General features: G+C 42.6%; 1 protein-coding gene across 1 annotated transcript in view; it reads right to left on the bottom strand.

Annotated features, from left to right (window-relative positions):
* STIP1 (stress induced phosphoprotein 1) overlaps positions 1-12,711 on the bottom strand; it is a 68,775-nt gene extending 56,064 nt beyond the window's left edge. Inside the window, exons 1-4 of the mRNA XM_085857013.1 lie at positions 12,555-12,711; positions 3,829-4,038; positions 3,466-3,607; positions 1,548-1,698 (exon numbers count right to left, since the gene is read on the bottom strand). Of these exons, the coding sequence (XP_085713139.1) occupies positions 1,548-1,698; positions 3,466-3,607; positions 3,829-4,038; positions 12,555-12,566 (515 nt within the window). The 5' untranslated portion in view covers positions 12,567-12,711. The remainder of the gene's footprint in view (positions 1-1,547; positions 1,699-3,465; positions 3,608-3,828; positions 4,039-12,554) is intronic.
* Positions 12,712-12,911: the final 200 nt, after the last annotated feature.

The following is a 12,911-nucleotide window of genomic DNA, read 5'->3' as shown; positions in this document are numbered from 1 at the left end:
ATAACACACAACACACACACACACACACACACACACACACACACACACACACACACACACACACACACACACACACACACACACACACACACACACACACACACACACACACACCTTTCAAGGGCAGCTCGATTATGCTTCCCATGGCAGTTGGCATACATTTGTTAACATCCAGTATATAAAACCTATCATCACCATGGTGATAGTTACAGCATACCATACATAGGCCCTAACTTTCATATAAATGGGGGGGGGGGGTTGGAAACACACTAATGATCTCCAGTTCCACTCAAGTGGCACACAGCCAATATGTCACACTTTCTCAAAGAGGCCATGACAAGTTTTTCGTAATGAAATAAATCATGTACTTCCACAACTCAGGCTGGGTACCATTGTCGACAAGAGTACACCCACTTCATAAACTCCTCACAGCACAAACTTCCTCAACTGTCATTGAATCTATACTTGACAGTGGGATATTCGGCAACGGAAATTGTAGCAGCCTTCAGGTCTGGCCTGTAGAACATTGGTGGGAAATGAGGTGTATCCACTGCACATTATGCAGAGCCAGCCTGCATGTGTCTGGCCACATTGTAGGCCAGTCGCAGACTTCCATGTTGGACTGTTTTCACAAGTCCTTTGTACATGACGCTCATTATGAAACAGCCTATACGCTGCTTTCACTCAACATCACTTACAAACTGCCATTCTGTTCTTCTCTGGTTCAAAACAGTGAGGACCTCAGCAGAGTCACAGCCCTCGTTTCAAGTTATGGGACCACAGATTAAGGAGATGAAAATATACCATCGCGAATAGCTGACCATGACATTTCAACACCCTCAGTAAATTGTCCAAGCACTTGGAGGAAAGTGTGGACAGAGACTGAATCTTCTGTTAATGGTCCGCATCTACTTAAGTTTAAAAATAAAAATATATTTTTAAATCATCCACTATCAAAGGTGAGGAAAGACATCGTAACCCAGCGCATCACACTGGTGTTTGCCCTTAGGTAATTTGTGGATTAGCCAAGCCACCTTTTGATGATATTTCCTTTATCAGAGATCTCCCCCTCCTCCCCCCTCGCCCATTACATCATATGCTTTACCAACCATCCCTAACATCTTAAGTAAATTTGAAATGTTATCTGAAATTACACCAATGCTTTAGGACAAAAATAAAGGATTCAATAAAATGAAGTCCACACAAGTTCTATTTAAGATTATATCACTTCTACAGGGTGGCCTGAAAGTCACTTTACCCTTCCTTAGGAAAGCATCTGTTTATAGTGACTCCCCAAATGCTACTATGCATGAAAGAGGGATTGGCACCAAATTTAGTGGTGCAAGGAGAATGATGCAGCTCATACAGATACAATGACTGATTAATTATTGTAAATATTGCACAATACAACCTATACACGAAAAGTTTGGAATGCATGCTTTCCTGGGGGGGGGGGGGGTAAAGCGACTGTCAGGCCACCCTGTATCGAACAGCCCAGAATTAAAGTTCAATTCTATCATAAAAAAAAATTAAAAAAATCCTCGAACCTGCCAAGCATATTGGGGCTTCTCTGCAATTCTCGCAAAAGTTCTTGGTAGCTTGGATCTGACAACCAATTGCGTGTCCGAGGATCTGTCGCAAGCCGCTGCTTGAGGTCTGCTTGTGCAAACGGATTGGTGAAAGGCCTGCCAGCTCGAGCTTCCAAATTTAAGTGTGGAAAGCACGTGGGAAAGATTGGTGGAGAAAATGACAGGGAACAATTAGGTTCGTGATATAGATCATAATCATTGGAAAGAGGCAAAAAAGGCAACTCCAGAGGAGAAAAGTGAAACAAAACTGCTAAACTTGAAGATAAATTAATATATTGTTACAGATATGACTTCATGATTCATTGGGAATACATTAAACTTATTTCAGAATACGTGTTTTGCATGAGCACACATATTAACTATTATATATTTCACAAAGCAGTGTCGAATTTTCTTTAAAGAGGCCCCTCATCTTCCCTCCCAAAATGTTTGTCAAAACCCCCTTTTCCCCACATCGTTTTCTGTTGGTTTTCCCAATTGTGTTCTGTGATTATGCGTTTTCATTTATTTTTACACAACATCGATGGCCACATACATACACGTGGCTCAGATATGGAAGGGCAGGTATGTGCTCGTAGCACCAGGCAGACATGTGGGACAAACGTCGAAAACAAGGTATGGCCAAGTGGCTTGCACGGAGACCACCCATACAGGACCACGAGGCTTCAATAAGTTGGGAGCAACCTTCCCACAGGGCTGCCAATGAGCATGCAGAGATGACCCCTCCTCCCTCCCCCGAGCAGAGGTGATACAAGGCAGTTACGAGTGGAAATTTTGAGTGTGCGTTGTTCTTTGAGCTCTACATTCTCAGCATCCGCCTTCCTCAAGCTCACCTTTTACCTCGCGATCCTCGCTCTGTGACATCCTTCCACGCTCCTGAGCTGCCCTTGTTGATGGTGGACACGTGCCCCTCCACTAGGGTTCCTCCCCCCTCCCCCGTTTGTGGATGCTGCGGTGACTCAACAACTGACCCTCCTTCCCACCCCTCCCCCACAACCTTCACCCAATAGTTTTCATTTTTTTTCCTGGCACTTTCACCATGGTCAAGCCATGGTGTTTCACAATGCCATTAGAAACTTCTACTCCACATCACTTTATTAATTCATAAAAGTTCATCCAGTATTTTCTGTCATAAATGCAATGTCAAGAAAGGCAAATTTTGGAGTTTATACCAGACATATGGGGTTTCAGTAGTTTTTGGTTTCATTTTAGTATTTTTGTGAAAACATGAACAAGAGTTCCATTTGGTTAGGCTGCTTTCAAAATGAAAACATGGAAGTGATAAAAATTCAAGATAGTAATGATACAATCTCACCTTGCATTTTAAATCAACCACAGATGTTTTGAGACCAAGGCTATAAATGATTACCTCCACCACTGAAGGTGAAGGAGGTTATGTTTTCACCCCTCTCTTTCTGTCTGTTTGCTTGTCTGATTGTGTGCAGGATATCTCAAAAAGTTGTGGACAGATTCGGACGAAACTTCGTGGACACATTGGGTGTATGACAAGGAAGAATAGTTTCAATTTTGGTGAAGATCCGGATCCAGATCCAAAATTTTTTTTAAAGTGATTCTTCACCATTGAGAGATAGGGCTAAACTAATATATGGCATGATATTTCAAAAAGTTTTAGACGGATTCAGATGAAATTTGGTGGACAGGTTGGGTGTGTGACAAGGATGAAATGATTCGATTTTGGTGAAGATCCGGATCTGGATCCGAGATTTATTTAATTTACTTCATCAATGAGAGACAGCGCCAAAAACGATATAATGGCATGATATTTTAAAAATGTATTGGACCCGATATGTTCTCGTGGATCAGGCATTGTGTGGCGGAGGTATGCGCTCTACAGAGTGCCCTTCTAGTATTATACCTGCAATCCTATCTTGGATGCTGCGAAGACCATCTTGAAGTTGTACATTTCCAGGTTCATGTTTCATCCCTTCTTCATAAGTTTTCTTCGCTTCCTCTAGCCTGCCTAGGAATTCAAATGCTGCAGCCTTTCGAGAATAGCCCTGCAAAAGAAGAAAGGCTCACCATTAGCCCATTTGTCGTACCCTCACTGTCAATAGTAAAGCTCAGCAATTTGCTTGCACTCGGGAATGAAAGTGGGAATACGATTGAAATTAGTTACAGTTTTAAATACTCAACAGAAAATTAAAATGGCAACCAAAATACAAGCACAGCTATTCATCGCACACTTGCTCCACCAACCAACCAAGTTAGTTCCTCCCACCTTGGCCCAATCTGGCTTCAGCTCTATTGTACGGCTGGCATCTTCAAGGGCAAGCTTGTATTCGCCCTTTTTGGCATATGCAGCAGAACGGTTACTGTACAGAACGTGGTTGTTCGAGTCAAGAGCAATGGCTTCTGTGTAGCAACGCACGGCATCATTGAGATGGCCGACACTGAGAGCACGATTCCCTTCCTCCTTCAGCTGGCTTGCCTGTCAGCCAAAAATAGATGGAAAATTAATGTATATTCAAGCACACACAAATACTGTTTTGGTGATAATCAGTTTTATCACTTAACAAAGTGGCCATAGCATGCTGCCAAGGCATGATGATTGTGAGCACAACCCACTTCTCAAGAGCAGACAATATAGTAGGTATCACACAATATTGCCTGACTAGGTGGAACAGGGGTTAACATTGCAGAGCATAATGATGGAAAATTTGATAGTGTGTGTTTAGCAAAAGAATGAAGTATAATGACTACACTGTATTCGGAAATGTGCTATTATTTGTATGGAAATCAGTAATCTTCCTTCCCTGCATGCTTGTGTTGAAAACCGCTCCCCGTCCCCAGCAACCTTTTAAATGTTTTATACCTCTGTAATCGGTTCTCAAAGTTAGTTTTGGAGAAAACCAGGTCATGGGTACAAGTTTTGGCACAAAGGGCGCACCTTGGCAATATTTGCAAAACTTGTGTGAAGTTTAAAGGCAGGACACGCCTTGATCGATGGCTGAATCACCAATCAGCACGGAGAAGACGGAGCTGCATCATGGAGCGCGGCGTCAAAGGGATCTATAAAAGGTCGTGGGCATGTTCCAGGGACAGGAGAGCCTGGGAATTTACGCACGTCAGAGGGGATTGTCGAGCTTGTGATTCGTGGTTTCTCGCCCCCATTCCAGCCGGGTTGTTCCTGCCATCAGTCAAACGGGGTCGACGAGTTGCGGGAGGCTGACCTGCTGCCGCAGAGATGCCACTATTCCCGCCATGGTAACAAGGGGTATTCCTTGGTCTTGTCTTTATTTGCCTGATCCTTCTGCTGTGGTATGCCTCATTAAGAATCTTTCATATGTACCATACCCAGGGTGTGCATTTTGGGTGTAAATAGGACTGTGTAAATAAATGCTCGTGTCCTTTGTTTCCTCTCCCCCGTATATCTAAATAAATACACATGAAGTCACTGTCTCTATGAATGATCGTGTGCTGCATCAGTTATTAATAGTCTGTTAAAATACAGGTTGGGTTCGGGGCAATTAGCATTCACATAAAACACCTGATGGAAGTACCAGCATGTTGCTCGACTGGTTCAGACCTTCCACTGAATTACGGTAGCATCACAAATAGGTCACGAACCTCATTGAAGTGTCCAACTGGTGCAAGTACTTTAATAATGGTTTGCCAGGATTCAGAGCAGGCAACTGATTCGGCCTGACAACTGGAACAATATTAATACAGTAAACCCTCCAATATCACGGGGGGTAGGTTCCTGGAAAAATTGCGATAGTTAAAACTACGATTATGGAAACAAAGAGCCAGTGGGAAGATGGGGGCTTGGTTCCTGGACTTCAAGAAAATAGTGAGGAAAGTGAATGGCAGCCAGAAATAAACATATCACAAATGAAACAAGAAAAAGAACAATCAGAGATTGTACACCCTCACCAGGACTTATTATGTGGGGTGTATTTTGTGTGGTGTTTGTGTACTGGTGTGTTACGTAATTAATTAGAGACATAATTAGAACTGCCATTTTACAACTGCTGGCAGCGATAACCGGGTACCAAGACGTCCCGCTTTGATGCAACCCCGCTTAGATCGGACACCTGACTCTGACCCATGATTTATTTTTATTATTATTATTCATTATTCAATTGAATTTAGAATGAGATCAAAATAAATTCAATTAAAATCAAATGGAAGACCAAATAGGTCTTCCAAATAGGACTGTACCATATAGGTACAGTCCTGCATTGTAGTCATCGGAAGGCACCCAAGCAAGCAAAAAGAAAAGATGACATCAGGAGGAACCTCAATAGGATTCGCATTTCAGCTGCTACTCCTCTACCCTCAAACCCATCGAGGCACAGCCAAGTGAGCCTATAAAATAAATAAATAAATTTTAAAAAAAGAAAAAAAAAGAGAAGCCATATCAAAAAATGAAATAATTCTGGCTGCTAGACCATGTGTCTGATCAAGTTGAAATTTAAAACACGTAGTCCCCATCACTACTAGATCATAAATGTGAAGTTTCATGTTGATCGATTAAGCAGTTCCAGAGAAAACATTAAATATTTTTCTTCAATCCAATATGGCTGCCAAACCATGTGACCTATCAATTATTCCTTAATAAGCTTGTACACCCATGGTTTGGGGAACATTTGTGTGAAGTTTCCTCTCGACCTGTCCAGCCATTCAGGAGAATATTTTTTATAGGTTTCAGGGTAAATTCAATATGGCTGCCAAACCATGTGACCTATGATGTCATGTGTGTGAATCTTTTGTTCCGCATAGATAGGTGGTCAGACGAGTAAAGTTTCGCTTCGATCTGTTCAGTCACTTCAGAGAAGATTTTTGAAGGTTTATTATCTTGCCAAAACGAAGTTTTGCAAGATATGTTAGTCAGCTTGTATGTTTTTTTTTTGTTTTTTTTTTGTTTTTTTTGTTTTTGTCTGTAATCACGTATAAAAAATTCTGCAGAGCACAGTTATCATCGGAAATTTTTGTAACTTCACATATCAGAGGCCTATAGAAGTCCTTTTCAGTGCACAAAATTTTGAAGGTCAAGGTCAAAGGTCAAGGTCACTTTGGCGCAAATCAGGGGAGTCGACGAAAGCCTTATTTTTTGAGTAATTTTGATCGGATCGTCTTCAAACATCATGGGAATATAGTTCATGGTCTGGCGCTCAACTGATTAATTTTTGGTGGCGATTGGCCTTGACCTTCATATGTTTTTTGTTGTTGTTTTTTTTTTGTCTGTAATCACGTATAAATCACTCTGCAGAGCACAGTTGTCATTGGAAATTTTTGTAACTTCGCATATCAGAGGGTTATAGGAGGTCCCTTTCAGCGCATAAATTTTGAAGGTCAAGGTCAAAGGTCAAGGTCACTGTCGCAAATCAGGGGAGTCGACGAAACCCTTATTTTTTGAGTAATTTTGATCGGATCGTCTTCAAACTTCATGGGAATATAGTTCATGGTCTGGCGCTCAGCTGATTAATTTTTGGTGGCGATTGGTCTTGACCTTCATGGTTAGCGCCTCAGGTCAAACATATTTGATCCCAAGGTCAAATTTTCAAGTTTTTGGAACCATATCGTGTAGTACCTCAAAATGAACACCTCGATGAATGCTTTCTAGATATGTCAAGCTTGAGACATTATGACGTCATTTGGTGACGTTATGAGGCAAACGCATATTTTTCATAGTTACTCTGTAGAACGATTCTCATCGGAATCTCTCGTCGGCAGATATTCAAGGAGTCGCTCCTGGTGGATAGCAGCTCTGTTCACCTCAGTGTGACCTGAAAAGAAGTCACACGTGGTCACCTTTTGGCAAGATAGGGTCACCCTGCGGGTGACATTGGTTTTTTGTTTTATTTTTATTTTATTTTAACAATATGGCTGTCGGTCCATAGATAGAGGTCCAAAGTTTTTTTTCCATTTTTTCAACATGGCTGCCACACGACGTGACCTGTGACGTCATAATTAGTCGCACCAACGGAGAAAATTGTCTCAATCCGACAAGCGGTTGTGGAGAAAAACACAAAAGTTCTGCACAGACAAACAAACAAGCCTCTCGGCCACTATTATAGAAGGGCAACTCTTCCCCAACCTTTCACCTAGTTTGTGCTGGTGGCTGGTGTGGGGGTCACCTCTTTTCCCACCTAAACTTGTGCATGACAACCTGCCATATCACTTTAAAGGACATAAAAATGGTGTCAAGGGATGGTGGTTTTAAACACACAATGGTTGGGGGTGGGGGGGGCGAAGGGTGTGAGGGGAGGAAGACCCACACTTTCTAGAGATAAAACGACACATATCTCAATATCACATTTAAATAACTCATGATTACCCCAATATAGGTAATATGGGAAATAACTATCGTTATACGGGCAAAGTTACCCCAAGAAGGGGCACGTACACACAGAGACACAGACACACACACACAATGATGGGAGGGATCCAAACAGTTTTCCCAGCTGTGAAAAGTTGCACCAGGGATATAAGAAGTCAAACTTGGTAACAAACACCCAACAATAAATGACCACTCCAATAGTGGGATAACTCCAAGTAAATTCAAATGACTTAAACATCATCTCTCACACTTTCCTCACCGTTATAAACGATATTCCTTGGCTATTTGTGGGTGTTGTTTTAGTTTTCGTCAATATATCAAGTTCTATTTCAGTACAGGTAGTGTGGCATGAAAATAATTTGAATTTTTGGGTCATTGGGAGTTAAATCGAGGAATATCTATTGTTGAGTTTTATGAATAGCTGGCGAATAGAAATCTGCAGAGTGAAAATTTCATTTTACCCAAGAAATGATGGGAACAACCAGCATTCCATTCGGAACGTCTCACTTGTATTGCTGAAATCCCATCTAACACGTGTATGGCTGTTTTCTGCCAAGGTCTATGCAATTTATACAGAAGTATACTGACAGGTACTAATGACTTTGCCTGTTCGTCATTCAGGTCCAAGCTTCCCTATGATCCTTTTAGAAAGTAGAACGGGACGCTGACGTCGCAAGGTCGACCGATATGCCTCTGCCCATATTATTACATCATTATACATAGTTGTACAAAGTTTGATTTATATCCCTACAGCTGCTCTCAAGTATCACATATTTTACCTAATGGGACCTCTGACATATTGACCCCATAATCTAATCAGTTTATCTTTACATCATTAACCATACTTGTACCAAGTTTGACTTAGATCCCTTCAGCCGTTCTTTAAGTCATCATGGCAACGAAAACCGATCAGGCTGGACAACCCGAATACTTAATGCATGAAGAAAAAGGGAGAGTTTGTGTGTGTGTGTGTGTGTGTGTGTGTGTGTGTGTGTGTGTGTGTGTGTGTGTGTGTGTGTGTGTGTGTGTGTGTGTGTGTGTGTGTGTGTGTGTGTGTGTGTGTGTGTGTGTGTGTGTGGGTGTGTGTGTGTGTGTGTGTAAGAGAGAGAGAGTGAGGGAGAGAGAGAGAGAGTGAGGGAGAGATTGAGAAAAAGTGAGAGAGAAACAGTGACCTACAATTAACAAAGTTAGGAAGGGTTAATGGGGATTAAAAAGAAAAAGAGGAGGAGAGGAATCGAGGATGACATGAGATGATGGTGTGATGCCTGGTTGAAGCCTTGGAGGGAGGAGCGACACAAAGGAGTCTCAGGAAGGCTTTGTTGCAATCCTGAAAAAAATGCGAATTTCAGCACATTCTATTTGAGGAGAAGTTATCAGATGTCATTTGCATTTGAGACTTCATATAAAGTCAAAATAGTCTCCAGAAAATGGAAATACAATTTGCCTATTCATGCGTAGCAATACACAAGTGGCATTTGTCCTGCCAATCACTCGGAAGCCAGTCAAACTTGCTGTACCTGCAAAATATCAATAAAATGCTAATTCTATCAATAAAAATAATTAAAAACCTTTCATAACTGAGCCTTTACTACATTTCCCACCTATGGTGCTAGATGACCGACTACCAATGCATTGCCATGTTCCTTCCCACAGGATGGACAAATTCTTCTTAAAATACAACATGGCCCACATCAACACGAACATGGCAAATGCACCTCCATATCTGGGCTCTCATCCTGTCCATTATATGCGGATTTCTTATCTCGACCTTCCCTCAACTTACTTGGTGACTCAGCCTGACCACAACCACTTGCTTAGGTAATTGAGGCCATGACGCTAGCACCTGCCCGCCTGCTACTCCATGTATATTCGTGCTCACATTCTCTCCTCTCGACCTATCCATCACCTCCTGAAATCGTTATTTTTTTTTCAACAGAGGGATAAACAAGGATATACAAGAAACTTGGACGTGAAATAAGGCCATTTAGCCTATTATTGCTGTTCTCCATCAACCGATTAAAAAAAAATCATATCTATCTTCATTCAATCTATGAGTTTATCGACGAAATTTCACTGTGGGAGGGGGGAGTGGGGGATAAAGTAGAGGATGGGGGTGCAGTTACAACAGTGAAGCAGGAACAGGGACCATCGCCAAATATTTTTGTTAGATTGCCTTAGTTTCTTTTTTTTGGGGGGGGGGGGGGGAGAGAGAAGAGAGGAATAGTATTGAAGAGTGAAGAGTGAACAAACACTGAGCGTGAATTCATCTTTTGGCGACATTCTCACAATCATCACAATCACCCATTCACACTAAAACTCTTATGAAGGGCCGGCACTGGATGAAATGACATCCCAGGCAATGCTGTCCCCTCTCCATTTGTTCAACTTTTAAACAACTTATGAGGGGGTGGCGAGGGCAGGCAGCGGAAAGGACGGGTAGCGGAGAGGGCGGGCAGCGGAGAGGACGGGCAGCGGAGAGGACGGGCAGCGGAGAGGACGGGCAGCGGAGAGGACGGGCAGCGGAGAGGACGGGCAGCGGAGAGGGCGGGCAGCGGAGAGGGCGGGCAGCGGAGAGGGCGGGCAGCGGAGAGGGCGGGCAGCGGAGAGGCCGGGCAGCGGAGAGGGCGGGCAGCGGAGAGGCCGGGCAGCGGAGAGGGCGGGCAGCGGAGAGGGCGGGCAGCGGAGAGGGCGGGCAGCGGAGAGGGTGGGCGTGTGTTTAGATAATGAAAGGTATGGAAAAAACCAAGAGCGAGAATTGCATTGCAATAAATGTCCCCAACCGGTGATATTTTCTCAGTCCAAAACAGGGGTAACTCTGTGAAAAATTGACGAAACACACTGAAATTCAAACTTTTCCTGTACCTTATTATAACAAAACCATGTTACCAAGTTTCAGTTGCATATGTTAAAAGGTAGGGGCGGGGGGGGGGAAGTCTGAAAAACCACAAGTGGGATGGACAGACAAACGGACAGTGTAAACCTGTAGACCCCTCCGATGAAACGGGAAGGGGACTAAGAAGTGCAGAATAATTATTCATCAGCATGGACAGTGATAGGACTGGCGCCATAGCCTGACGGTAAGGATGAGGAGAGTTAAGGCAGAGGTCTTTCACTCAGAGTAGTTAATGTATGGAATGCCATCCCTGGAAAGGTAGTGGCAGCAGAAACAGTAGCTAAGTTTTCATTGGAATTCGATCGGTACCTGGAAGTATTGGGGATAGAAGGGGGTACAGGGATATTGGCAGGACTGGTAGGTAAAGTTGCTTGATTATGCATGGATGATTGTAATGTTTGTGAGAGGGTATCGTCAAGGGATAACGTCAGCACCACCCTCCGTGTACCCTCTACCCTTGTAGGTACTTTATTAGATCCTCGTGGATTATCTCAGTCTTACTCACGTTGTTGTTGTTCTTCTTCTTCTTGTGGACTTTTTTGTTTCACAGCCGACAGTTTTCATCGAAACTTCCTGAAACTTGGCATATACATGTAAAAATTCCCTGCGCAGACAGTATCGATCTCCGATTTTGAAAATTCCTCTGAGAGAAAAAAATTTATGACGTCAAAATATCTTCGCTAATGGAAATCGCCTAAAAAATTATCTCCGAAACTAGGCAAGCTTTTTGAATTTTGTTTGCGAGAATCGAACAGGGCATTAGCAGAGATGAATTACCGCACATATGATACATCACTATGACGTCATATCAATGACGTCATTCGTATTTTTTGACACTTTTTTGTTTCACAACCCAGAGCTTTCATCAGATCTTCGTGAAACTTGCCATGTATATGCAGAAAGCCCACGCGCAGGCAGTAACCACCTCCGATTTTGTAAATTCTTCCGAGAAAAAAAAAAAGTTGACGTCATAATATCGCTGCTAATGGGAATCGCCTATACCATTACCTCCAAAACTAGGCAAGCCGTTTGAATTCTGTTTGCGGGGATCAAGCCAGGCATTAGCACGGATAATTTATCGCAAACCTGATACGTCACAATGACGTCATATTAGTTTTTATGACGTCATCATTAAGAGCACGAGGATCTTAGCTCATTCGAGCTTGTTTTAAATTCGAGTTTAAACCGACAGTAGCGTTTCTGAAACGACTACCTTTCCCAAGGAGACCATTCCACGCAATGACGACTCGAGTGAGTGTAAGACCCCCTGGCTCATCTCACGACCCTTCTTTCCTCTCACACTGTGTGTGCACTCTGGTTGTGTTACCGTCGATTTAAGTGAATATTTATGTATTTATTTAGTTAGTCATTTCCTTTCATTAATTCGAACATCTCCACCGGACAGCCAACACCTCGAACAAGTTCCTCGAGATTTCTTTGTACATATTTCGCCTCCCCTCGAATTAAAATTCCTGTCACAGACCGTTCTGTGGTAATTTGTAAAACATCGAAGCGTTTATTACCACATGGCCAATTCACCGATAGTCCGTTATCGTGGTTCAATGATGGTTCGTGAAACTCATTTCGCTTCACGTTTTTTTTTTTTTCCACAAGTGACGAGGCCATGCCGACTCCGCTCAACACGATGGCGATCCGACTTCTCTGCCTCACGTTCGTCCGATGGAAACACGTTAAAATCAAATTACATTCCAAGATGACAAAAAAAACAAAAACCCAAAAGAAACATAAAATAATTTCCAAAGCAAACCTTTCCGTCCATGTCCTCTTGCGCACGTTTCCTCTTCCTTCTCGAACTTTCCGCCTGTTGGGCGGTGTCACGGACAGCGCGAAGAAGATCAGATGTGAACACTTTAACGGCACCACTAATAACTGCACTTCAGTGTAAACGATATCATAGCATAATTACAAATACGAAACTATTAAAGAAAAAAAAAAAACGCTCAAATGCAAATTAGTTTAAAAACAAAAATACCGGAAATGAATGACGTATTTCCGCTCCCTGCCGCTCCATTGTACATTATTATTGGCATTGGATCCGTTGCTTTGCTTACTGTAGTAGTGTAGATGAACAACATCGTTTGGATATGTTACAGTACAGGATACA

Source organism: Eptatretus burgeri, chromosome 15 (genome assembly GCF_056783735.1).
Source record: "Eptatretus burgeri isolate ZD-2024b chromosome 15, Ebu_testis_v1, whole genome shotgun sequence".
Classification (NCBI taxonomy): Eukaryota; Metazoa; Chordata; class Myxini; order Myxiniformes; family Myxinidae; genus Eptatretus; species Eptatretus burgeri.
Note: the sequence above shows the minus strand (reverse complement) of the source record. Positions and strands in the feature narration are given on the sequence as shown.